We start from the raw sequence: 27,421 nt of genomic DNA, 5'->3' as shown, positions 1-27,421 counted from the left end.
TGATCCCAACTAAGATATAATCAACCCTTATTATAGGCAAAACCAGACTACTGGGTTTAGTTAATGTTTAAATGATTTTCTAGTCGACTTAAGGTGTGAAGATCCAAGTTACGGAAAGATCCATTATCCGGAAAACTCCAGGTCCCGAGCATTCTGGATAACATAGTTGTCTATATATAATGTGCTTAAGGTTATAGCCCAGTTGAAAGAGATAAGCATTTCAATACATTTAATGATCGTATGGGCCCCTGAGGTTCTTGATTGGTTGATTGATTGGTTGCTAATAGTTTTCTTAGAAAACAAGGACATTTCATGTGGCACAGTATATACATTAAAGAAGATCTAAGCCAGGGATCCCCAACCTGTGAGCAACATTCAGCAGTAAAAGAAGTTGGGGAGCAACACTAGCATGAAAAATGTTCTTGGGGTTCCAAATAAGTTGTGATTGGCCATTTGGTAGCCCTTATGTGGACTTTTAACCTATATTGAGGCTCTGTTTGGCAGTGTACCTGTTTTTATACAACCAGAACTTGCCTGGATATCAAAAATAAGCTCCTGCTTTATGTCCATTAAGGGCAACATCCAAGGGGTTGGAAAGCAACATGGTGCTCATGAGCTACTGGTTGGGGATCATTGATTTAAGCAGTGTTTGCTCAACCAGGCTGAGTTGTAGACTAAGGGGCTGATTCACTATGGGTCGAATATCGAGGGTTAATTAACCCTCGATATTCGACTAGGAATTGAAATCCTTCGACTTCGAATATCGAAGTCGAAGGATTTAGCGCAAATTCTGCGATCGTACGATCGAAGGAATAATCCTTCGCTCGAACGATTAAATCCTTCAAATCGAACGATTCGAAGGATTCAAATCCATCGATCGAAGGAATATCCTTCGATCAAAAAAACGTAGGCAAGCCTATGCGGACCTTCCCCATAGGCTAACATTGACTTCGGTAGCTTTTAGCTGCCGAACTAGGGGGTCGAAGTTTTTTTTAAAGAGACAGTACTTCGACTATCGAATGGTCGAATAGTCGAACGATTTTTACTTCGAATCCTTCGATTCGAAGTCGTAGTCGAAGGTCGAAGTAGCCCATTCGATGGTCGAAGTAGCCAAAAAAATACTTCGAAATTCGAAGTTTTTTTCCTTCGAATCCTTCACTCGAATTTAGTGAATCGGCCCCTAAAAATTGGGGCATCACTAAACCCCACTACCTTGTGCTCCTAGAACCCCAGTCATAAGATCTAGCCCTCTAATAGCTATTACTACTTCTCAAGGTCCCCTTATGCTCTCCTACCATCCTACCTCTTTGCCTGAGAGATTTATAGAGGAAATGATGACTTTCTAAACTACACAGCGCATATATATATATATATATTTATGTCTATACACATAACACAATTCCTTGTTCATACTCACGTGTGACAATAATAGTGATGGAACTATTGGAAAGTCCATGTTTATTTTCAGCTTGGCATGTATATTCAATATCATCTGTAACAGTAACATTCAGAGTTGTATTTTCAGAAAGCTTTTTGAGCGGATCACTCTGAATCCAGGAAAAATTGGCCGGAGGTTTACTTTTAGCGCTGCAGTTTAAGGACAGTGTAGATCCTTCTGGAACATTTACTGAGGTAAGGCAACCTAGAAAGAAAAAACATGGAAAAAATATAACAAGAAAATATATTATAAATTATAGGTTTGTACTGAATCCAGAAATTATCTAGTGCACATGGGTATAAACCTATAATTTATAATATATTTTCTTTGCATATAGGTGTTAATATTGGGGCTCCCTTTTGAGTGTTATACACATGTGCAACTGACTTAAATGTAATACATCATAGACTCCAGCTGCCTTCAACACTTTCAAATTACTCAATTTAAAAGAATTTTAGGTATATACAGTAAAAATGTAAATTTCTCAATTGTAGCACTTTGTCCGTTACTTAATAAGCTCTTTTAAGTGAACGTTATGTGAATTTGGATTTTCTCATCTTGATTGATACCCATATTTGCAGCTGAATACCTCAGAGTTTGTCCCAAAATGATAAAAAAAGTTAGTTATATGGCAGGAAAGCAAATCAAAGTCTCTTAAAGGAGAACTAAAGCCTAACTAAAGAAGTAGGTAGAAATGTTGTACATTATGTTTTGTGCTTCGGTACAAGCCCAAGGCAACCACGTCCCTTTAGCAGTAAAGATCTGTGTCTCCAAAGATGCCCCAGTAGCTCCCCATCTTCTTTTCTGCTGATTCACTGCACATGCTCTGTGCTGCTGTCACCTACTGATAGGGATGCACCGAACCCAGGATTCGGTTCGGGATTCGGCCAGGATTGAGCCTTTTTTCAACAGGATTCAGATTCGGCCGAATCCTTCTGCCAGGCCGAACCAAATCCGAACCCCAATTTGCATATGCAAATTAGGGGTGGGAGGGAAATCACATGACTTTCTGTTAGAAAACAAGGAAGTAAAACATTTTTCTCCTTCCCACCCCTAATTTGCAAATGCAAATTAGGGTTCGGATTCAGTTCGGTATTCGGCCGAATCTTTCATGAAGGATTCGGGGGTTCGGCCAAATCCAAAATAGTGGATTCGGTGCATCCCTATTTACTGAGCTTAGGGACCCACTCACAATATACAGTACACATAGAATAGAAATGTCACAATATAAGGCTGATTAGTAATTAATACAGATAATTACTACATGGCTGCACAGAAACCAGTGCAATTAGCATCAGAATTTAATAATCAGCAAACCTGTAGCATCAGCTTATATTACAGCCAGGGAAGCTCATTTTCTGCTGGATAATTAGTGACGAGCCCTAAGCTTAGCTTCTCAACAGCCAATCAGAGCCCACTGAGCATGTGAGTGTCACAGACACTTTCCAAGATGGTGACCCCCTGTGACAAGTTTGAAGTCCTGGATCATTGCTGCTATTGACAAGCTCAAACTTTAGCCTCGTGCAATAAGTTCACTATATAAAATAGGACATTTTTTATTTTTAGGGTTAAGTTCTCCTTTCAGCACTTGGGTTTCATGGCACTTTGCACCTGTTATTACTGACTGACGGTTCTCATGGTTCAGGCAATAACTATTTGAAAATGCTTAATGCCAAGTTTCTGAGTGATAATCATCTGACCCTTGAGTCCTAGATACATTTAAAAGCCCGATTTATAGATCAATCAATGGACTATTTGTGGTTATTTTCTTGATATTCTTCGAACTATGGTTGAATGAAAGATCAACACAAATGTTTTCCTATATCGGTAACCTTGTTATTAATTAAGGGAGGGCATGTTCAAAGGTAACATAGGGGCACATTTACTATTAATAATAGTAATTTACTAATTAACCCTCGATATTCGACCGTCGAAGTAAAATCCTTCGACTTCGAATATCGAAGTCGAAGGATTTACCGCATTTAGTATGATCGAACGATCAAAGGAAAAATCGTTCGATTGAACGATTAAATCCTTCGAATCAAGCGATTCGAAGGATTTTAATCCAGCGATCGAACGATTTTCCTTCGATCCCAAATTGGTAGGAAAGCCTATGGGGACTATCCCCATAGGCTGATAAAGAAAAAGCTTTGTGTTAACAAAATTTTGCTAGGTGGAAAGTAACCCTAGAGAAAATGAGTTCAGAAATGTGCACGCTGATGAATTTTTGCAGGCGAAACTTGTCCAGCGTTTATCTGCCAAGACGAAACTTGGGAATTAATGTCTGGCAAAGTTGTGCCGAAGTTTTCCAAAGCGAAAATTTGCCCTTTAGTAAATATTCCCATTTGTCTGCCCCCTTTATTATAGTGAGGGGGAAAAATAAATCCTTTTTACTATTTATTACCTTCCGGGTTATCTACACAGATCATTGGCTGTCGGGGAGCATCTAAATAGAAAACAAAGAAAGTAAATATTAGGAGAATATATATACAGGTATGGATGGGGTTTGTTATGCTCGGACCTGAGGCTTTCCGGATAATGGATTTTTCCGTAATTTGGATCTTCATGCCTTAAGTCTACTAGAGAATCATGTAAACATTAAATAAACCCAATAGGCTGGTTTTGCTTCCAATAAGGATTAATTAGATCTTAGTTGGGATCAAGTACAAACTACTGTTTTATTATTACACAGAAAAAGGGAATCATTTTTAAAAGTTTGGATTATTTAGATAAAATAGAGTCTATGGGAGCTTTCTGGATAACGGGTTTCTGGAAAACAGATCTCATACCTGTGTTTAGAATTACTTTTGATTCTGGTCATTATCTGAGAGTGAATAAAATGATGTACAGGGATTGCAAGGGTTATAAAAGAATAAAAGGAAGCAAAAGAGGTATAGAAATAACATAGACTAATATATTCCACTGTGATCAAAATATTCCCTGTTATAATTGTTCCTACTGCTTTTCCAATTAATGGAATTCCGTATTCTGTGCATGTGAAAGAGACAACTGGCATTCAAGGCTGACCAATCAGAAGTGCCGGTCAGTGGTTATAAGCGACGACCAAGAAACTAAATAGGGGTCACTTGGGGCTGAAGTACAGTCGCAGGTCTACAAATCTCCATGTAGACAGTTATGTGCAAATTCATTAAAGATACTTAGGTTAACTTGCTCTATTTGAACTTCTGTATATATATATCTATATATATATATATATCTATATATATATATATATATATATATATATATATATATATATATATATATATATATATATATATATATAGATATATATATGTGCTCAGCGTCTTGCTGTTATCTTGTTCAGAATAAAGTGTTGCTGCTCCTGTTGACCCCTCTGATGTGACATATGTAAGAGCAGTGGGAAGAGGGGTCGGCATTGCAGCAGGAGCCTCAGGGTGGCTTAGGCCAGAATTGCCCCTGAGTTGCACAATATATACATTAAAGAAGATCTAAGCAGTGTTTGCGCAACCAAGTTGAGATGTGAGCTCACTAAGTAACCCCCCTAGTGATGGGCGAAATTATTCGCCAGGCACGAATTCAAAATTTGTGAAAATTGCAATTTTCTCCACCGGCGAATAAATCTGCTAAATTGCAGTAAATAATTTGATGCTGGTGATATTTCTGACGCTGGAGTCAATCGACGGGCGCTTAAATGTCACCGGCATTGGATTTGTCATCGGCATCCATTTTGCCTACCGCAAATTAACGCCGGCGTCAAAATACGCGTTTTGCAAATTTTTCGCTCGTTACGTGAATTTCACTGGAAATTTGAGAATTTTGTGGTGAAATGGGACAAATTTGCCCATCACTAAACCCGCCTCCTTTACCTCATACTCCTATAGCACCAGCCATAAGATCTAGCCCTCTGATTATTAGTATTACTACTTTACAGGTCCCCTTATGGCTCTCCTACCAACCTACCCCATTTAGAGAGCAAATTCAGAATTAGGGGGCTGATTCACTAACTTCGAGTGAAGCATTCGAAGTTAAAAAACTTTGAATTTCGAAGTTTTTTTGGGCTACTTCGACCATCGAATGGGCTACTTCGACCTTCAACTACGACTACGACTTTGAATCGAAGGATTCGAACTAAAAATCGTTCGACTATTCGACCATTCGATAGTCGAAGTACTGTCTCTTTAAAAAAAACTTCGACCAACTACTTCGCCATCTAAAAGCTACCGAAGTCAATGTTAGCCTATGGGGAAGGTCCCCATAGGCTTGGCTAACTTTTTTTGATCGAAGGATAATCCTTCGATCGTTGGATTCAAATCCTTCGAATCGAACGATTCGAAGGATTTAATCGTTCGATCGAAGGAATTATCCTTCGATCGTTCAATCGAACTATATGCGCTAAATCCTTCGACTTCAATATTCGAAGTCGAAGGATTTTAATTCCTAGTCGAATATCGAGGGTTAATTAACCCTCGATATTGGACCCTTAGCGAATCGGCCCCTTAATGTGGCCAGAGATGTAAAGATTTTTAAAAGATCTTTTCGTTATCGTAAGACCAAGCTTATCTTGAAACGATCATTTAAATGTCCATCAACTAAAAAGATAACTTCAAGCGATGTACAATAATTCGATTCCCACTAACTTCACGATAATTTGACAGATTGGTTGGATTTCACTAAGATCGGTCGTTCACCAAAGAAAAATCTTTGCGTCTATGGGCAAAAGTCCTTGTTCATACTCACACGTGACAATAATAGTGATGGAACTATTGGAAAGTCCATGTTTATTTCCCGCTTGGCATGTATATTCAATATCATCTGTAACAGTAACATTCAGAGTTGTATTTTCAGAAAGCTTTTTGAGCGGATCACTCTGAATCCAGGAAAAATTGGCCGGAGGTTTACTTTTAGCGCTGCAGTTTAAGGACAGTGTAGATCCTTCTAGAACATTTACTGAAGTAAGGCAACCTAGAAAGAAAAAAAATGAAATATGATATATCTATATACCTGTATAAAGAGAAAATATATTATAAATGATAGGTTTGTACTGAATCCAAAAATTCTCTAGTGCAAATTCAGGATCCCTGGGTAAAAGCACTCCCATATAGTGATGGGCGAATTTATTCGCCAGGCGCAAATTTGCGGCGAATTCCCATGATTCACCGCCGGTGAATAAATTTGTGAAACCGCAGCAAAAAATGGTAGCCGCCGTCCAAAAAAGGACATCGGTGTGCAAAAAAACTCGGTTTCGTGAATTTTTCGCCATTTTGCGAATTTCCCTGGAAATTGGAGAATTTTTTGGCAAACCTAAATGCCCCAAATTCGCCCATCACTACTCCCATTTAATACTAGGGGCCCCTTTTGAGTGTAATTCACACACACAGGCAACTGATTCAAATACAACATTGACTATAGTTACTTTCAACACACAAAGCTGGAAATGACTCTGTTTGCCCCTAAACTTACACCAAATGTGAATGCAGCTTGTACATCATTAACCAACTCGGACATACAGTAAATGAACCTTTTCATGTGCTTTGTAGGTACCCACAATTTAGCTGGAATTCTGTGAATTAATGTTGTGATATGGGTAAAAAAAACTGTACTTTGCACTTTACTTAAAGGAACAATAACATCAAAAAATTAAAGAGTTGTTGAAAGTAATGAATAAATAATGTACTGTTGTGCTGCACTGGTAAAACTGGTGTGTTGGTTCAGAAACTCTACTGTGTAGCCATGGGGGCAGCCATTCAAGCACAGGATACACAGTAGATAACAGATAAGTACTACTATAGTTTATATAAACAAGCTGCTGTGTAGCCATGGGGGCAGCCATTCAAGCACAGGATACACAGTAGATAACAGATAAGTACTACTATAGTTTATATAAACAAGCTGCTGTGTAGCCATGGGGGCAGCCATTCAAGCACAGGATACACAGTAGATAACAGATAAGTACTACTATAGTTTATATAAACAAGCTGCTGTGTAGCCATGGGGGCAGCCATTCAAGCACAGGATACACAGTAGATAACAGATAAGTACTACTATAGTTTATATAAACAAGCTGCTGTGTAGCCATGGGGGCAGCCATTCAAGCACAGGATACACAGTAGATAACAGATAAGTACTACTATAGTTTATATAAACAAGCTGCTGTGTAGCCATGGGGGCAGCCATTCAAGCACAGGATACACAGTAGATAACAGATAAGTACTACTACAGTTTATATAAACAAGCTGCTGTGTAGCCATGGGGCAGCCATTCAAGCACAGGATACACAGTAGATAACAGATAAGTACTACTATAGTTTATATAAAGAAGCTGCTGTGTAACCATGGGGGCAGCCATTCAAGCACAGGATACACAGTAGATAACAGATAAGTACTACTATAGTTTATATAAACAAGCTGCTGTGTAGCCATGGGGGCAGCCATTCAAGCACAGGATACACAGTAGATAACAGATAAGTACTACTATAGTTTATATAAACAAGCTGCTGTGTAGCCATGGGGGCAGCCATTCAAGCACAGGATACATAGTAGATAACAGATAAGTACTACTACAGTTTATATAAACAAGCTGCTGTGTAGCCATGGGGCAGCCATTCAAGCACAGGATACACAGTAGATAACAGATAAGTACTACTATAGTTTATATAAACAAGCTGCTGTGTAGCCATGGGGGCAACCATTCAAGCACAGGATACACAGTAGATAACAGATAAGTACTACTATAGTTTATATAAACAAGCTGCTGTGTAGCCATGGGGGCAGCCATTCAAGCACAGGATACACAGTAGATAACAGATAAGTACTACTATAGTTTATATAAACAAGCTGCTGTGCAGCCATGGGGGCAGCCATTCAAGCACAGGATACACAGTAGATAACAGATAAGTACTACTATAGTTTATATAAACAAGCTGCTGTGTAGCCATGGGGGCAGCCATTCAAGCACAGGATACACAGTAGATTACAGATAAGTACTACTATAGTTGATATAAACAAGCTGCTGTGTAGCCATGGGGGCAGCCATTCAAGCACAGGATACACAGTAGATAACAGATAAGTACTACTATAGTTTATATAAACAAGCTGCTCTGTAGCCATGGGGGCAGCCATTCAAGCACAGGATACACAGTAGATAACAGATAAGTACTACTATAGTTTATATAAACAAGCTGCTGTGTAGCCATGGGGGCAGCCATTCAAGCACAGGATACACAGTAGATAACAGATAAGTACTACTATAGTTTATATAAACAAGCTGCTGTGCAGCCATGGGGGCAGCCATTCAAGCACAGGATACACAGTAGATAACAGATAAGTACTACTATAGTTTATATAAACAAGCTGCTGTGTAGCCATGGGGGCAGCCATTCAAGCACAGGATACACAGTACAGATAACAGATAAGTACTACTATAGTTTATATAAACAAGCTGCTGTGTAGCCATGGGGGCAGCCATTCAAGCACAGGATACACAGTAGATAACAGATAAATACTACTATAGTTTATATAAACAAGCTGCTGTGTAGCCATGGGGGCAGCCATTCAAGCACAGGATACACAGTAGATAACAGATAAGTACTACTATAGTTTATATAAACAAGCTGCTGTGTAGCCATGGGGGCAGCCATTCAAGCATAGGATACACAGTAGATAACAGATAAGTACTACTATAGTTTATATAAACAAACTGCTGTGTAGCCATGGGGAGAAGAGAAGTATCCGTTGGGGTGATATGTGGTGTTTAATTAACCATTTATTGCATCACAGAGCTGCTCTTTATTAAACTGAGGGAAAATTGTACTATTACCTTTCAGTTTATCTACACAGATCGTTGACTGTCGGGGAGCATCTAAATAAAAAAAAAAGTAGATTTTAAAAGATTTCAAACTAGAATTGTATGCACAGTAGATGTCACATCAAAGCTCAAGCTGTATCACAGTTACAAATACATGAAAAACCCATGAATGATACAGTTGGCATTTAAATCAGACCAATCAGAAATGCATTCCTATGGCTCCAAGTGCAGACCATAAAAAACTCATTAAGGGTTGTTGTGTCTGACAGTTGCAGTGCTGCTAATTTCCCTTCAGGCAGTTGCACTTAAATCCCCATTCATTAACTTGTTAACTTGCTTGAACGTCAGTGTATCTGTCCTTGGTGTATTGCTTTTATCCTGTTCTGAATCAAGTGCTTGTTGATGTGGGAGGAACCCTGGAGCTACAGACACCTGAGAACCACACAATAACTACCCTACGGGTTACCAGGAATGGCATAATGCCGCTCCTGGTAACTTTAAGAGCCAAAATTTAAATTTTTAAATCCACGAGGACCCCCCTTTGACTCACTTTGCCCTGTGTGTGCAATGACAGTTGGATGCCATGCCTGTGAGCACATACTTAATATGGGGCGCAAGGCAGTGGATTGGCATTTTCTCCGCCAGCATATTTACGTTGGAGGAGAAACACCCTGTGTGACACTATCCTTAGCACATATGTGAGTACAGAATATAAACAAAGCTAGTGTGTAATCCAAAAGCAAAAGAAATGCGTGATGGGTCACATTGGTTGAGTTGTGGCTACCCCCCATGAAAACAGGGAGAGGGGGATTCACGCAGGCATGTTCTCTTCCATAAAATGTGTCCCAGTAAGGACAGGGCTGCTTTGCACCAAAAACATTGAGCGCATCACTTCACAAGATGCAGAGATCAGCGCTGCCCCTGCCGCAAGTTGGAAGCGAATGAGCAGTAAGAGGTGCAATTCATCCGCCATTTAGTCCTTGTCCTTGTCCTTACATTCTGCGCTGACATTAAAGCATGAGTCTTTAGATACACACAGCAACCAGCAGGTAACAAGTTCTGCTCCAAGTTATACTGTGATTGAATGGATAACCCTACGGCACAGTTTGGCATTGCTGTACATAAACTCTTTTTTTCTTTACATGACACGTACAATTATATTTATGTTCTTCACAGAGTGTTCTTTTTATTCTTTCATGAAATAGTAAATATGAGCTAAACTTAGAGCTTAACTCAGATAAGTGTAACTTACATTCCACAGAGACACTGATAGAGCGACTGTTGTTCCCCCGTTGGTTCTGTGCAGTACATGTATATGTATCACTGTCATTCTCTGTAACATTCCTTAGTGACAGAGTCACATTCTTTCCATTCTGCTTCTGGATATTCTCAACAGGGCTCTTTCCTCTAGTCCAGATAATGTTGGCTGTTGGGTTACTGTCCACTTTACAGTAGATTTCCTGGGAATCCCCTTCTTTAATGATCACACTGCTGCTCTCACCTGTTCCACCTGTGATTGTACAGCAATGAATTAAACTCTTCATTAAAGAAAAACACAAACATTAAAAAAACACTAGTCCATAAGGCCAGTCACATCTGTGGACTGCTTCCAACAACGTCTGTACAGTATACGGGCAAGTCAGGCAAGAAACAGACTGTGTATAAAATAAACTTATGGTGGGGCATAATGACTCCAGATACTGGAAAATATAACTTAAAAATGGCTGTAGTTTGGCTTAGAAATAAGATATTAATAAAGGGCTAAATAATTGATGTGAATAGCAAGTCAGGCTCTAACAGTCCCCCCGTATGAGAAGAGAATTGAGTTGTAACTCTTTGGGAAGAAGCATTTGATCAGGCTCATTTTTTTTTATTTTGTTGATTTTGTCACAAATAACAATCATCACAGAAGGGAAAATGAAAAAGAAAAAATAAATAAAAATAAAAAGTAAAACAAATATAGAGAAAGAAAAAATGTGGAACAGGTTATCCAAATGCAATAAAATATCGCAGAGCTACATAGAGTGCATTGATACAACACTTTGCTTCATGGAATGGGAACACAAAGCGACACCACCAAGTATGTTTTATCAGCTTAACTTAAAGGAGAAGGAAAGGTAAAAACTAAGTAAGCCTTATCAGAAAGGTCCATATAAATATACCAGTAACCCCCAAAGTAATGCTGCTGTCAAAAGAAACACTGCATTTCTTTCCATTGTGTACTCATGGGCTTCTGTATCAGACTTCCTGTTTTCAGCATAAACCTCATTGCCCTGGGCAAGAGCATGCTCAGTTTGATCCTCTTTCTCCCCCCTCCCTTCTCTACTGTAATCTGAGCCCAGAGCAGGGAGAGACTCAGGCAGGAAGTGATGTCACACCACATTAATACCGCAGTTCCTATCCTAAACAAACAGAGAGCTTCTAGAGCTTTTTACTCAGGTATGGTAAAACATTCTACAGAATAAATTTAGCATTCTAGCTTGCACTATTGCAGCTAATCTATTGGCAATAAAATGTCTCCGTAGCTTTCCTTCTCCTTTAATAAGGGCTTGTACATTTTGGGGTCTTAGCCATGTCATATAATCTAGGAACACATTTACTTAGCTCGAGTGAAGGAATTGAATAAAAAAACGTTGAATTTCGAATGATTTTTTTTGGCTACTTCGACCATCGAATTGGCTACTTCGACCTTCGACTACGACTTTGAATCGAATGATTCGAACTGAAAATCGTTCGACTATTCGACCATTCGATAGTCGAAGTACTGTCTCTTTAAAAAAAAACTTCGACTCCCTAATTCGCCACCTAAAACCCCATAGGCCTCCTAACAATTTTCTGATTGAAGGAAAATCGTTCGATTGATGGATTAAAATCCTTCGAATCGTTCTATTCGAAGGATTTTTCCTTCGATCGTTCGATCGTAGGAAATGTGGTAAATCCTTTGACTTCGATATTCGAAGGATTTTACTTTGAAGGTCGAATATCGAGGGTTAATTAACCCTCGTTATTCAGCCCTATGTAAATGTGCCCGCTAGTGTTCAGCTTTCTATTCTCCCTCTTTGTAGAGCTACTTGTTAAGGATAAAGCTCCAGATCATGGATTCTTTTATGCCACTGTGAGAATATTAGGAAAGTGGTACACCCAGTTCGTCCATACTTTATCGTACATGGGCATTTTGTTGTCATGTATTGCTGACATATACTCCATTCTCTGCACCTCTTCCACTTTGTCTTGAACTTCGTCATCGTATGTATCCCCCTCTGTTTCCATCTCCAGGATCAGGTTAATTTAAGTACATAGCAAAGACAACAATAAAATGAAATGACTCCAAGCCTCACCCTGATATGTCACCTTGCCAACCCCCACCCTAACTGCTGCTTTGGGTCCAGCAGTGATTATATGTCACTGGATAAGACCTACAGTACCTGCCAACGTTGCCTCATTAGCAGCTTATCAGATTTATTATGACACCATTAGGAATACCAGATATCTATTACGCAGGGTTGAAAATCCTGTCCAACTTGTTGCTGCAGGTCAGTGTGTGGGTGGCCACATTAGGCAGAGATCCTTCGTTGACCTTGCCAAATCGGTGGATCTTACCCTTTCTTAGGAAATTTCCTGATTATTGGGCACCTCCTAACTGGATTGTTTGTCCAGGAAAGCCCCAGAAAAACCCCAGTTATTGGACATGTCCAAGATTATGATCCTTATGAAGCAGGGTATGATCTTAACAGGAACAGTTCAGTGTGAAAATAATAACTGGGTGAATAGATAGGCTGTGCAAAATAAAACATGTTTCTAATATAGTTAGTTAGCCAAAAATGTAATGTATAAAGGCTGGAGTGACTGGATGTGTAACATAACATCTGGCTCTAAAGAAGCCAATCAGAATTAGTCTGCTCAAGAGATCACTAGTTATAATGTAAAGCCTTATTTTCCTCAATCGTTGCCAAAGGTCTGTGCTCCTTGACTAACCTAAAGGGGGTTACTTATTAAAAGTCATTTTTTTTTCTCTAAAAATTCTAAAACTCTCAAATTTTTAGAGGAAAAAGCCTTGAATTTGTCAAGGTTTATTATCCCCTAATGCCGCTAAAAGTCCAAATCTGAAAATAATCTAAAACGAATTAAAGTCATGTAAAAGTCAGAGTTCCCTTTAACCATTTGATGATGTTTTTTTGCCATTTTCAGGTCTTTGAAGCTGGTTTTTGCTCAAAACTCAGACTTGATAAATTTGAGTTTGTAATGTAGCAATTTGTAAAAGACGCACCATTTTTTTTCAATCAACCTGAAATATTCAAGTTTGTTTTTATTAAAAAATGGGGAAAAAAACCCTTAATAACGGCATTAATATGCAATAGCATCTGTGCATGCAATATTACCTGGAAGAGTGATATTCAGAATAGGTGTATCTGCAACACAAATAGATTAGAGATATTAAAACTTCATACATGTAGAATGTATTTACACCAGCAGAGAAATGTAATGTGTGTGATAGGCTTAAAGGTTTATACACAGTCCAGCCTGCAGTTAAGCAGAGTTTAGTCGCAGATGAAGCTAACACTGACAAGGAGCCTGGTTTAATTAGAAAAACACCCTCGGGAAAGAAATAGAAACATACTTTGAAGAAATTATAGTTAATTTACAGCCTGTAACATTTTATTAGCTCCAAACTAAGATTTATGAATATAAGGCAATAGAAGAGTAAAAGCTGGAGTTGTTCATTGAACGTCATTATCCAGGCACCCAGTGTGTAGGGTGGAGGCTTTAATGACTGTAAATGTTGGGAAATTACAGAGTCTCATGCCCCATGATTGTGCAGGGAGTAGAAGTTTGATGCCATTGGAGAAAGAGGTGGTCCCAGTGCATCAGTTGGTGAAGTAAAGATTGGTGGTTCTTTACAGTGAGGACAGTGAGGTTGGGGAATGCACTGCCGGGTGATGTTGTGATGCTGATTCAGTTAATGACTATAAGAGGGACTTGGATGATTTCTTGGACAGACATAATATCAAAGGCTATTGTGATACTAAACTCTATAGTTAGTATAGATTAACTCTATTTAAACCTGCCTGCTAGCTGATCCAGAAGAAGGCAAAAAAAAACATTTGAAGCCTTTCCTATTTGCCTCAGAGAGGAAACATTCCTTCCTTACAATGTCAATTGGACCAGTTCCTGGATCAACTTGTACTATGAACTATCTTCTGTAGGGATCCATTAGGTTAATTTCCCATATGATCCTAAAAGTACCTCATGGTGGGAAATCCCCTGTTTGTCAGATTTCAAAATTGAAAATAAGAAAATCTGTTTGCTCTTTTGAGAAATGGATTTCAGTGCAGAATTCTGCTGGAGCAGCACTATTAACTGATTCATTTTGAAAAAAAAAAAATTCCCATGACAGTATCCCTTTAATTTTTTCTTCCTAATGGAGCCATCTGCAGGTGTATTCCCAGATCCCATTAGGTGGAGGCACTGCCATGAGAAGTAATTCCCAGTACCATTTCACTTAGTAAATGGAAATCAGGACCTGTATATGCTAAGAAAGTGGCCAAGATGGGGTTACACTTCCATAACCCTGTATTCCCTCCTTTGCTAAAAAGCCATCAAACCCCTTAAAGCTATCTAATGCATCAGCCTGTACCACTGATTAAGGGAGACAATTCCGCATCTTCACAGCTCTCACTGTAACAAACCCCTTCCAAATAGTTTGCCAGAACCTCATTTCTTCTAATCAGAATGGGTGACCTTGTGTCAGTTGCAAAGACCTATTGGTAAATAAAGCATTATAGAGATTATTATATGATTAGTAGAGTGAAGTGGTCTATTTGGAGAGTACCTGGAGATGAGGCTTGAAATATAAGGTTGAGTTATTGAGAGCTTTGTAGGTGAGGGTAAGGGGTTTAAATGTGATGCAAGAATATATAGGCAGCCAGTGCAGGGTTTGCAGAGAGGTATAGCAAAAATAGCTATGTACTGTAAATAGGTTTTAGACAGGAAAAGTGGGTGAGTGTTGGCTAGTGATGAGAAGGTTGGAATAGTCTAAGTCAGAGTTGATTAACGAGTAGACTAGTATTTTATTGTATTTAAAGTTAAAGCATTCCTCTTTTCTTTTTAAATGCATGTATTAAAAAATGCCTAATAGCATTGGCTGGTCATTTATTGACTGTACAAGCACTCATTAATAGTAAAAAATAAAAGGAAGACTCACATTCAACATTCAAGGTGATGCTTTTCTTAGCAGATACATGTTTATAAGTCACTGTGCAGGTTAAGGAGGAATTATGGTGTCTCGGTGATGGAGTGAAAGTGATATTTGACCGGTAGCTGATGGTCCCATCTTGGTTCCTCAATGTATTATTCTGTGTATTTTTTGTATTTACACTTCCCTCCCATGTGAAGTTTGGATAGAGTCCAGGGCAGTTTGTAGGAGGGTTTGTAGGAGCCGTGCAAGTCACAGTCACTTCTTCACCAGCAATCAGATCCTTGGTGGGAGAAATTTCAGGTTCTTTCAGGTCTACAAGATGAGACAAGGAGGCTCATTTTATGAAAGGGCATTGAATGCAATAAATGCAAAACTGAGAGTACATTAATAGTTAAAAAGCTACCTACACCCATACCTGCTGACTTTAAGTTAGACTGATCTGATGAATTATGGGCATGTGCATGCACTGAAGCAATCACTACCAGACTGGACCAACTACTAATTCCAGGGTCCCTTTGGAGGGTTGTGTCAATTCGCTAGAAATCCCATCCACAGGTACATTGTCAGTTTACTAAGAGGTGTAGAGGACAGAACATTACAGAACGTTACCTCTTTCGTCAGAGTTTCCATCGCCAGCTTAGACCTGGTGAACTGATAAGATGAAGCTACACCCTTCTCTATCTTATGTCAGTGACATCATATCCTGTATGCGAAAAGTCATAAAAGTTCTAAAAAAAGCTGGTGTTTTTTCATATTTTACAGAGGGATTGCCTTTAAAAGTTCTAACTATAGATTTTTGTGTTAACAATTTTTTCAACCAATTTGAAGGTCATGCCATATTTGTTTTAGGGTGGGCTTATGTAGAGGATCTCTTTTGTCTTTATTTTGCTTCCTTGGACATGTGTAATAATAAGTGGCCACTTCAAGTATTTGCACCAACATCTCTAATAAAGACGTATATATGATCTATATGTGCCTGCCCTATTCAAATTGACCAAAGCGTAAGCGTACTAATGAAGTTTCACTAGGTAAAAATTTTGCTATGAAATGATTGCTCTGACGAATTAACGCTGGGGAAACTTCACCATCGTTTGGCTGCTGAGAAGCAACTTTTAGTAAATTAGTGTACTGATAGTGAATTTATGTCAAGTGGTGCAAAGTGTGGTGGAGCCTTCGCAGGTGAAAAATCACCCTTTAGTGAATTTGCCCTATTGTATTTATATTGGTGCATCATATGGAACTGCTGTGAATAAGTGAGCTGGAATTTTGTGAATATGTTGCATTGTTGGTAAAAATTTTGCACATTGCACGGTGTTAGCAAATGAGCCTTTAGAAGTAAATTCTTGTTTTAGTTACAAATTATTGGTGCACATATTTTCACCTGATACAGAATTGCTGTGAATAGTGATGGGCGAAAAATCGTGAAATTGGAAAGTTCACGAAAAATTTGTGAAGATCGAACATTTTCACGGAAAAAATTGAGCAATTTGAACGTTTTCACAAAAAAGTCGAGCAATTAGAGCGTTTTCCCGAACCTTTTCACGGAAAAATCAAGCATTCCGAAAAAATCGTGAAAATCAGAAATTGACGCCGGTGAATTTTAGCCGACAAATTTTCACGGAAGGTTCACAGATTTATTCGCCAGCGGAGAAACAAGGAAATTCGCCGCACATTCGTGCCAGGAGAATTTATTCGCCCATCACTAGTTGTGAAATTCACATTGTACTAGTGCTAGAATATTTGTGAATGCGTCCTAGGATTTTGCTGTGCATTTTGTTTCACCAGGGAAAAAAAACGCAAAGAAATACACCATTGCCTCCAATGCATTTGGCACAAAAAAAAATACCCATTAACTTTTAGGGGCAGATATATTAAAATATGAGATGTATCAAAAACTCATACACTTTCTATTCATTCCTATGGGATTTTTAGAATTGTATTTATCAGTGGGTAAAATGTAGAATTATGTAGGTATTTACAATAAAGTTTTGACCATATTTGGCCATTTAGCAAATTTTTCAGCCGAGTAAAATGGTGCATCATTAGTGATGGGCAAATCTGTCCCGTCAATGACTATTTTGTCCAAATGCATTAAAGTCAACGGGCGTCTAAATAATTTTTATGCGCTGCCGTTTTTTTGGTGGTGAATTTTTGCAGCAGTTCTGCAAAAACATTTGCGGCCCGTGAAAGGCAAAATCCATGGCTGGCGAATAAATTCGCCCATCACTACAATTAGTTCATTTAGGGGTGGAATCTTTCTCTACCGCAAAAATCCTTCCGCCTCAGCCTAAGCCTTGCAGACATGGGGAACATCTAAAAAGAAAACAATAGACACGGTTGTTTTTTCTGGCAGATATTTGTATCACTGCTGCCGCTTAACACCCTGTACTTTACTCTGTCCCAGATCTGTTTGGTTCTTTGTGAAGAAAATGGCAGCCTGCAATTGTAATCATTTTGTTTTTATGTTCACTCACCTGTCACAGATACAGATGGTTGGATATGAAGAAAATTAAATTTTAATGGAGATCTATCCTCAAGTCTGAACCGATACTTTGCTGCATCTCCTGATTGTGCATCACTGATAGAGAAGGAACAGTCTCCTGCACTCACATTACCAGTGAATATAAAGCGGCCGTTTGTTGTATCAGGGAACCGAGTGGAGTCGGTAGAAGCTGCAACTGCGTCACTGGAATGTCCTTTATATCCTTTATACCAGATTCCAATGGCATCTTTGGTTAAGGTATAATTGCGATGAACAGTAAAGTTACAGGGGATGAGCACACAGAGTCCCCTCTGCACTGTCACCTCTGCTGGTGCCTCGATTTTAAACCCTGGTAGAGCCTCAGTCTGTTCCTGACAATTCCTGCCTGTGAGAGAGATAACATGATATTATATTTGATACATATGTGCTTTGTTTATTATACATGACATTTTGTCAGAGAACAAACTAGCAAGATTGTCACATTAACCAAGATTCCGACTGAATTCGCCCTACATTCAGTGCTTACCTGCACCACCGTGAGTACAGACTAGTGATGGGCGAATTTATTCGCCAGGCGCGAATTTGCGGCGAATTTGCGCGATTCGCCGCCAGAGAATAAATTCGCGAAACTCCCGCAAAAATTCGCCGGCGTCAAAATTTTTTTTTCGAAAAAATGGACGCCGGCGCAAAAAACGGGTGCCGGCGTCAAAAAAAGGGCGCCGGCGTAGAAAACGGGCGCTAGCGTCAAAAACGAGACGCCGGCGCCGTTTCGCGAATTTTTCGCCGTTTCACGAATTTCGCGCGAAATTCGCGAATTTTTCGGCGAAGCGAAACGGCACAAATTCGCCCATCACTAGTACAGACTACAAGAAAATGACAGGGCTGCATGAAGTTAAACGTTTCCTTGTTGCGGAAAGCATAACGTTCTAGTTCTAGGGCATGCAAAAGCAAGATGTTTATGTGTAAGAGGTTGGCTTGATCACTTTTAATATTTGTGTTCTTGGAGCCTTTCACCACAAAACAATTCACCTCTTTGCTTAATTTTTCAAGATTCATTGAGTTCTGGCATGGTGCCAAGAGACTGGCGAATTGCTAATGTGGTGCCGCTATTCAAAAATGGATCACATGCTCAGCCTGATAATTATAGGCCGGTTAGTCTGACATCAGTGGTAGGAAAGCTTTTCGAAGAGGTATTACAGGGGTAAGATACTGGACTTCATTGCAGATCATAATACATTGGGGTATATTCATCAAAGAGTGACGTTAGAAATAGAGTGAGATTCCGCCACTCTCCATTCATTTCCATGGGATTTTTAAAAGAGTATGTATCAATGGGTGAGTGAAAGTTCATCCTTTGATAAATATGCCTTTCAAAATCCCATAGAAATGAATGGAGAGTGGCGGATTTTCAATCTAGAGGACTGACGGAATTTCACTCTAGCAGACTGTGGCAATCTTTCACTTCACTCTGATAAATATAGCCCATATAAGTCTGATTTTATGCGTAATAGATCTTGCCAGACTAATTCAAGTGCCTTTTACGAGGAGGTGAGCAGGGACCTGAACTCTGCAACGGCAGCCAAATGGTTCAATTAAGGAATATTGGCCTGGAACATACCGTATATACTCGAGTATAAGCAGAGTTTTTCAGCACTCCAAATGTGCTGAAAAAGTCTACCTCGGCTTATACTCGGGTCAAGCACAAAAACTGTCGCCGGCGCCTATGAATAGTCGCCGGCGCCCGTTTTTGACTCCGGTGCCCGTTTTTTGACGCCGGTGCCCGTTTTTGACGGCGACGTCCATTTTTTAGAAAAATCTTTTTTTTGACGCCGGCGAATTTTTGCCGCGAATTTTCGCGGGCGTTTTGCGAATTTATTCGCTGGCGGCGAATCGCGCAAATTCGCGCCTGGCGAATAAATTCACCCATCACTAGTCTTGTATAAAAAAGGGCATTAACTCAAGGGATGAAAACATAATTCTGTCTCTTTATAGGTCCCTGGTGAGGCCTCATCTGGAGTATGGGGGCAGTTTTGGACTCCAGTCCTTAAGAGGGATATAAATGAGCTGGAGAGAGTGCAGAGACTAAGTGCAACTAAACTGGTTAGAGGGAGGGAAGACTTAAATTATGAGGGGAGACTGACAAGGTTGGGGTTGCTATTACTCCTTTTACTCCTCAGTGAAAATTGTTATTGATAAAAAGTCAACTATACTCACCCTTCCATTGCAATGACAAAAGGGACAGTAGAATAATAAGGTATTCCCAGTAAGACCAATATCTTCTGACCCCCATCCTCATATATAACCAGTATAGATTGGCCTGTGGTTATATAATGGCTTCTTTACCTAGAAGAGATAAGATCAAAAACATATTGATGGAAAGAGATGGTTAAGTATGTTTGATACAATTTATGGAGGTGCAAATTCACACAGGACTACAGTTGTCCTCCATAATTTGGCTATTAGATTAGCCAATACAAGGCCTCATTTATCATACCTGTACAGGTGCAAAATGTGAAAAATTGGAGCACTTTGGCTTTAGCTTGTGCAGCTCTTGTGCTTGGACTCACAAAACTGACTGACCATCCCAATGTATGTTTATTTCTATTTGTATTGCACAACTTGAGATCAAAGTACTGCACAGCAGAACAGCCATATGCAGCACTGGCGGAGCTTCCCAGCACTGCATTACTCTGTTCGGATGTTCCATAAACATTTACCTGGACACGATGCTATGTGAGTGCTCCTCCTTGCGGATATACAGTATATATATGTGAGTTATAAGCAGGGTGTAGGTATTCCCTAGTCCTGTCCCTAAGTTGCATGCCATTCAGACACACAAATTATAGAACATCAGCAGGCACAAGCAGCAGCGTATTGGGTGCCGGGGCCCAATGCAGTGGGGTTTGCTGTATTGTTCATTATGCCAGTGGGCATAAGGGCATCAGACATTAATTACTGGGCTCAGGGGCGATCCTGGTCCCTCTGCCACCAGAAGCGGCTTGCTGCTGCCTCCCCATCCCCCTCCCCCAGGCTCAACTTTTTTTGCTACATGGGGTCCAAGGGGGCCATAATGCCACTGGAGGGGGTCCAGAATGCTAGCAAAAGAGCACAATTGCACTCTCTCACACTAAAGTGCTTTAGCAAAGTCACATCCACTGCCATCCCAGAGTCTAGGTTTCTGCTTATCTCCTCATAGAAGGTAATTTGATTAGATTGAGAAGAGGGGGCATTTAAAACCCCATAGTGTTCATTTGGTAGCAAATGGGGGCCTCTGAGGTTGCTGCTCTCTACTTACCAACTGCCCTAATATGAGTTGTGCCTCCTTCCGCTCCTATCTTTGCTATTTGTTTGACAGTGTATAAAAAAGAAAGGTTTTGTGATTGGTTCAACATAATATTTTCTCCAGTTTCATCAACATTGCCATCCTCTGTATAATGCTATCTGAGCACCCCAATACATCTCTGCCATTTCCCATTACATCTATATCAACCATTTCATTCAAGATGGCCTCCTCTGCTATCTCCCTTCCATCAGTGCTGTGTACTCTGTACTCATGTCCTCTGCTAAGCTAATTAAGCCTGACTTGCCTCATTGGTCACCTTCTTATATATAAAGAAAGAATTGTTCAGTGTACCTTCCTAAAAAAGCAATACGTTTTCCGAACGAAAGAGGTGTGATTACCAAAATAATATGTTATAGAAATGAAAAGAAGTAAAACCCCTCTCTATTCAATTGACCACCAATTAAAGAAAATTCAAATATTAGTGCAGCAGTGTCAGAGTTTATTAACAGTTACTAACCCAGTGTTGCTTCAATTATTGGGCAGCCATTGCTGGGTTACCCAATAAAGTGCTATGTGCTAGGTGCTAATAATTCATTAGCAATTAAAAATCATGTAACAGGATTAATTAATATTGTGCTATAAAGTGCTAGTGCTTCAAATGAAATTAAGAAGTTAATTTAAATAACCAGGATTAAATTGACCCAGGTGAGATTAAAGTTAATTCATTATTATATATCACACATTAAAATCCATTCATTATAGAAGATTGTAAATAACTGATTAACTGTTAAAAAGTAAACTTTACTAAATTCATTAAAATTGCTGCAAATCAATTAAGGTAATCTTTGAAGACTGCATAAAAATTGGTGAGTAATAATTAATCCATACACCCCCGTTAAAGTTATAGGGTGTTAAAAAACGTTTGCATAAAATTATTCACCTTCTTATATATGTCATTTACATGATTTTCATTGATACTCATTGAGGCAGATTTACTAAAGGGTGAAGTGGCTAACGGACATTGCCAATTTACTAACAGGGACATTGCAGGGACATTGCCAATTTACTAACAGGTGAAGGCGCCAATACGCTAGCGAACGGGGACGGTCGCTAGCGTTCATTCGCACCCTATCAGGTGCCTTTTCACTCTGGCGAATGTTCGTTACTGCGCAAATTCAGTTACCTCTTTCGCCAGAGTTGACTTCACCACCTCAGACCAGACGAAGTGCTAAAATGAAGCCACATCTTCCTCAATCTTATGTCACTTACATCATATCCTGTGTGCCGGAAATGCATTAAAAAACGCTGGCGACTTTTCTTTTTTTAAAGTAGGATTGCCTGCAAAAGTCCTAGCAAACTTTTTTGGGTTAACATTTTCCCCCAGACATTTGAGGGCCATGGAACATTCATTTTAGGTTGGGCTCATGTGTAGGGCATTATACCATCTCTTTTGTCTTTATTCAGGTCCCTTGGACATGTGTAATAATTAGTGGCCACTTAAAGCATTTGTACCAACATTTCTAATAAAGACATACCTCAGGGTCGGACTGGGGGGCTCGGGGCCCACCGGGGCTGCCATCCAGGGCCCGCCTCCGGCCCCGCCCCCCTACTGTGAGGCTCCACACGCATTTATTTAGGCAAGGCTCAGGGAGCATACCCGAAGGCAACGCTTGGTGCTCATGCGCAACCGGCTGAAAGAGGAAATTTTTTTGTATAATCACAATATCGGCAGAAGGGGTCAGGGCCCACCAGGTTTTTTCCCGGTGTCCCGCTGGGCCAGTCCGACCCTAATGTACTTGACCTAATAAAATTGGCCCAAGCATAGAAGGACAATGACGTTTCACGATCGTTAGCGAAATTTTGCTTTGAAATGCTCGCACTGCCGAAGTAACGCTAGTGAAAAGTCACCGGCGTTCAGCACCCAGGACTCAACTTCGCATTTTAGTGAATTAGCTTAGAAATAACGAATTTTCACCTGGTGAAGTGGTGCGAAGTGTGCAAAGCGAGCGCTGGTGACAATTCGCCCTTTAGTGAATCTGCCCCATTGAATCTTAAGTTTTGCTGGTAAAAAAAAAAAATCATTGATCTCGATTCTGAAGGTAAAAGTAAGAGTAGCAGAAGAGGCAAAGATTGGCATTAACTGCAATTCTACTGCCATTTGTTCCTCCCTAATATAACAGAACTGATATTCTATGCGATACTTACAATACTTCTGTTCAGTCGCAAACATTTATAAGGGCTTTCCCCAAATAATAACAATAAAATATGTGAAATTGAATATACGGCAAGCGGAAATGAGAAATAAAGGAAGTGGTTAATTGTTTTCAACATAACAACAAATGACAGCCATAAATAGAAGAAAGATAAACCCTAAAAAAAGAATATGGTCAGAAGGGAAGTTTAACTGTGTAGGGTCTGTTAGGGGGATGGATTGGGTGGGTTGGATTAGGGGTCAGCGGTTCTGGGTCGAGCACGGGTCCTTCTGATTGGACTCTATCGCAGATAAGCTATTATTGATTTAATTGAATCACAAATAAACTATTTATTGATATGCATGGATTTTCTTTGCTAATAGATTTTATTGCTCAGCCCTAACAGTGCTCATGATTGGAGCCAACTCCCCAATACTGGTTTAACTTATTTCTACCTGTGTGAAGATAAGTGTATATTATAATATTATATAGTGTATCTATAAAGATGAAATTTGTGTTGCTACAAGAGGTGTGTTCTATAAGCCTCCACTCCACCAGAGACTAAAATATATCATACATAAAAGCCTTTTTAATTCATTTATTGCAACATCATCAGCATAAAGTATTAATATTTATAGAGTGTGCTGATGCTATATACATATATATACCAGGAGCATCTCACCTGTGGTTATGTGCAAGTCTGCCTTAAACTTGTAAATTGGCCAACTGGCCAAGTTATAGTGAGTAAAACTGATGTGTTTGCTTCAGAAACACTACTATAGTTTTTATAAATAAACTGCTGTGTAGCAATGGGGGCAGCCATTCAAGCACAGGATACACAGTAGATAACAGATAAGTACTACTATAGTTTATATCAACAAGCTGCTGTGTAGCCATGGGGGCAGCCATTCAAGCACAGGATACACAGTAGATAACAGATAAGTACTACTATAGTTTATATAAACAAGCTGCTGTGTAGCCATGGGGCAGCCATTCAAGCACAGGATACACAGTAGATAACAGATAAGTACTACTATAGTTTATATAAACAAGCTGCTGTGTAGCCATGGGGGCAGCCATTCAAGCACAGGATACACAGTAGATAACAGATAAGTACTACTATAGTTTATATAAACAAGCTGCTGTGTAGCCATGGGGGCAGCCATTCAAGCACAGGATACACAGTAGATAACAGATAAGTACTACTATAGTTTATATAAACAAGTTTCTGTGTAGCTATGGGGCAGCCATTCAAGCACAGGATACACAGTAGATAACAGATAAGTACTACTATAGTTTATATAAACAAGCTGCTGTGTAGCCATGGGGGCAGCCATTCAAGCACAGGATACACAGTAGATAACAGATAAGTACTATTATAGTTGATATAAACAAGCTATATTACTCAGGGCTTATATATATTTGCAAATGCCCTGCTAGAGCTCACTTACATCGCCACATATATAACTCTATTGGGCAAATTTACCAACAATATTAATTTTTTTATCCACAAATCTCTAAAAACGTGTGTTTTTTATATGTTTCTGAAAAGCTCTAAAAAGTCAAGATATATTAAGTGTAAAAACCACATAAGTAAATTCTCTTATAGGTCCTATAGAAGTTAGTGGAAGCTGATCCTATTGGATCATTCTTAATCAATTAAGAAGTTTTCCGATTTTTTTACGCTAGTAATTGTCCAAAAACAAAACTCAAATTCTGAGAGGTGCTTTTTTTTCATTCGTACTTTTTAATTTCGGATCTTTTAATCAATTCCATGGTTTTAGAGAACGTGATTTCATAGTCGTGGTTTCAAAAACCTATAAAAACACTATAATTAGAATTAATTGAGTCAGATGTAAGTAAGAGAGGGGTTATTTTTACAGTCTGTTCTAGCCTGGTGACTGTTAGTATTTTAGTAGAGCCTGGATCTGACAGTTGGCCAATTGACAAGCAGGATTCCTCAGTACAAAGGTCCATATTAGATGTTCATCTCCTTACCTTACTTTTATTCCATGTAGTTGTAGCTTCATTTATAGTCTCCCTACAGCTCAGAGCTTCTTCTCTATTCACATCATTTCCTTCTTTATATTTATCTCTTCTCATAGCCCCATATCTGCTCACTGTGCCTTCCTCTTCTCTTCTGCTTCTCTGTAAGTTGGGCAACACTAATTTGCAAAGCTTAAAAAAAACAGAAGTTATTACGTATTCTTTCAATCCATAATAGGAGTCCTACCTCGAATCAGAAGATTTAGGGTTTTTTTTTTGTAGAATGTGCTGGGCTGTTAAATAGAAATATCATTGTTGTTTAGACCCTATTGGCCGAGTGTCAAATTGCCTTTATATTTACTGGATCTTTTTTTCAGAAAAAAGGGATTCAATCTGTTTCCTGGTGGCTTGAGTTACCTTTATACAAAACAAATTCACAGAAATAATAGCATTTCTCTGGAGATTTACTGTATTGTATAACTGTGGGCCGTGATGCCTTTTTTTTGAAGAACTGCCTGATTTCATACAAATCCTACTTTATACTGCTTTTAAAGGAGAACTAACCCCCTCTAACTTTCTGGCATTGCCCCCCCCCTCTCAACGATGTGCATTCGTTAAAAAAAGAAACTCTTTAAAAAAATCTCACCCAGTGCCATAATCTGGTGAAGTCTGGACCAAGTAGGAAGCAGGGAGCGGAGAAGTCCAATTCGCAGTACCAAAAGGAATTAAAGAAGCTAGTAGTCGTATCCAGGCAGAATGTCAAGGTATGTGGCAAAGGATGGAAGTCAGGAACAAGGAGAGAGTCAGGAACCAATGAATTTAGACACAACTTAGAACTTTACAAGAAAGACCTATACTCGGGCATCGAACCCTGGTCTTCGACATCTACCTGTATTTATTTTGAATCTTCGTGCCTTTGCTCTGATGTCACAACCATGTTATGGTCTTGGAGGCAGCGCCAAAGGGAACAAGAGCACCATTGTGTTTCCAGGTGAACCACTAGGGGAAACTAGAGGGTAACTGTTGCTAGGGAAATTCTCAATTGGGTGAAGGAAAGGAAGGTTGCAGTTAGGAATATTGAGATGCATCATGGGAAGGAAAGAGAGCAATAGACTCTCTGACAGTTGAGTCATTTTCTGGAAGAGCTATTGAATTTAGTTAGTGAGGAAGCTGGTGGTAACTAGTATGCTCTAGTGGGTGCAAGGGACTAGCATGGGCCAGGGACGAGCATGGGCAGCTGTGGCCCCTACGAGGAGATAGTGGGCACAGTATGTCCAGTGGGAAACCCGCCAGTCAGGGGCTAAGAGGAGAGGTTTGGCTTCCAGAGCCGATCAGGACCAAGGAGGTGTGTCTGTGAGCCCCCCTGACAGTGTGCAGTCCCAGTGAGAGGTAAAGCTGAAGCACCGGGGGATAGAGTCCTGTTGTTGAGCTGCTGTGCCGATGTATGCGCCGATGAATAAAGAAAGAAGTGTTTGATTATGCTGCAGTGTGTCGTTACTGAATGACCTTCTCCCCATCCTACAGGTCGGTGATACATTGAGGGTACACAGTGTGGCACGAAAAGACGGTCTCCCCTGTTACAATCTAGTTCCCCAATTAAATATAGAGCATTTTAAACATTTATTTAATCAACCTTTCCATGGGAGACAATCTGAACCCTTACTTAATAACATACAAAAAAGTGCATATTCTGGATGAAAACCACCATGTTTTTCACCTACAATGCAGTATTTTTTCCAAGAATTACAGGGAAATTGACAACTACAACTGGCACATGATACACCAGTGCAAGTTTAAATTGAATGACATACTTGTTACACTTATCACTTCAGGTATGTGTGGGTTAGTAACAGCACTAGGGCAAATAGTGGGCTAAACCACAAGTTTAAAAATGTGTGATCATGAATATATTTTGTAGACTATTTGGTCAGACCAGTTTAAACTGCCACCTAGGTGGCCATATTGGGAAGAGATCTGTTTGTCTTGAAAGATCTTATAAATAGAAATACTACAATAAAAGTGCACTTTAATATCCTACATAAAAGTAGATGAGGGT

At 39.5% G+C, this 27,421-nt stretch overlaps 1 protein-coding gene across 1 annotated transcript in view; it reads right to left on the bottom strand.

Annotated features, from left to right (window-relative positions):
- LOC121396595 (sialic acid-binding Ig-like lectin 16) overlaps positions 1-25,528 on the bottom strand; it is a 32,629-nt gene extending 7,101 nt beyond the window's left edge. Inside the window, exons 1-10 of the mRNA XM_041571691.1 lie at positions 25,378-25,528; positions 20,119-20,247; positions 17,897-18,289; positions 15,429-15,734; positions 13,606-13,635; positions 10,479-10,736; positions 9,239-9,280; positions 6,161-6,385; positions 3,843-3,884; positions 1,418-1,642 (exon numbers count right to left, since the gene is read on the bottom strand). Coding sequence (XP_041427625.1) covers positions 1,418-1,642; positions 3,843-3,884; positions 6,161-6,385; positions 9,239-9,280; positions 10,479-10,736; positions 13,606-13,635; positions 15,429-15,734; positions 17,897-18,289; positions 20,119-20,200 — 1,603 coding nt within the window. The 5' untranslated portion in view covers positions 20,201-20,247; positions 25,378-25,528. The remainder of the gene's footprint in view (positions 1-1,417; positions 1,643-3,842; positions 3,885-6,160; positions 6,386-9,238; positions 9,281-10,478; positions 10,737-13,605; positions 13,636-15,428; positions 15,735-17,896; positions 18,290-20,118; positions 20,248-25,377) is intronic.
- Between the last annotated feature and the right edge of the window lie 1,893 nt (positions 25,529-27,421).

The sequence above is a fragment of the Xenopus laevis genome, chromosome 7S, assembly GCF_017654675.1.
Source record: "Xenopus laevis strain J_2021 chromosome 7S, Xenopus_laevis_v10.1, whole genome shotgun sequence".
NCBI lineage: Eukaryota > Metazoa > Chordata > Amphibia > Anura > Pipidae > Xenopus > Xenopus laevis.
This window is presented reverse-complemented; position numbering and strand designations above follow the sequence as displayed.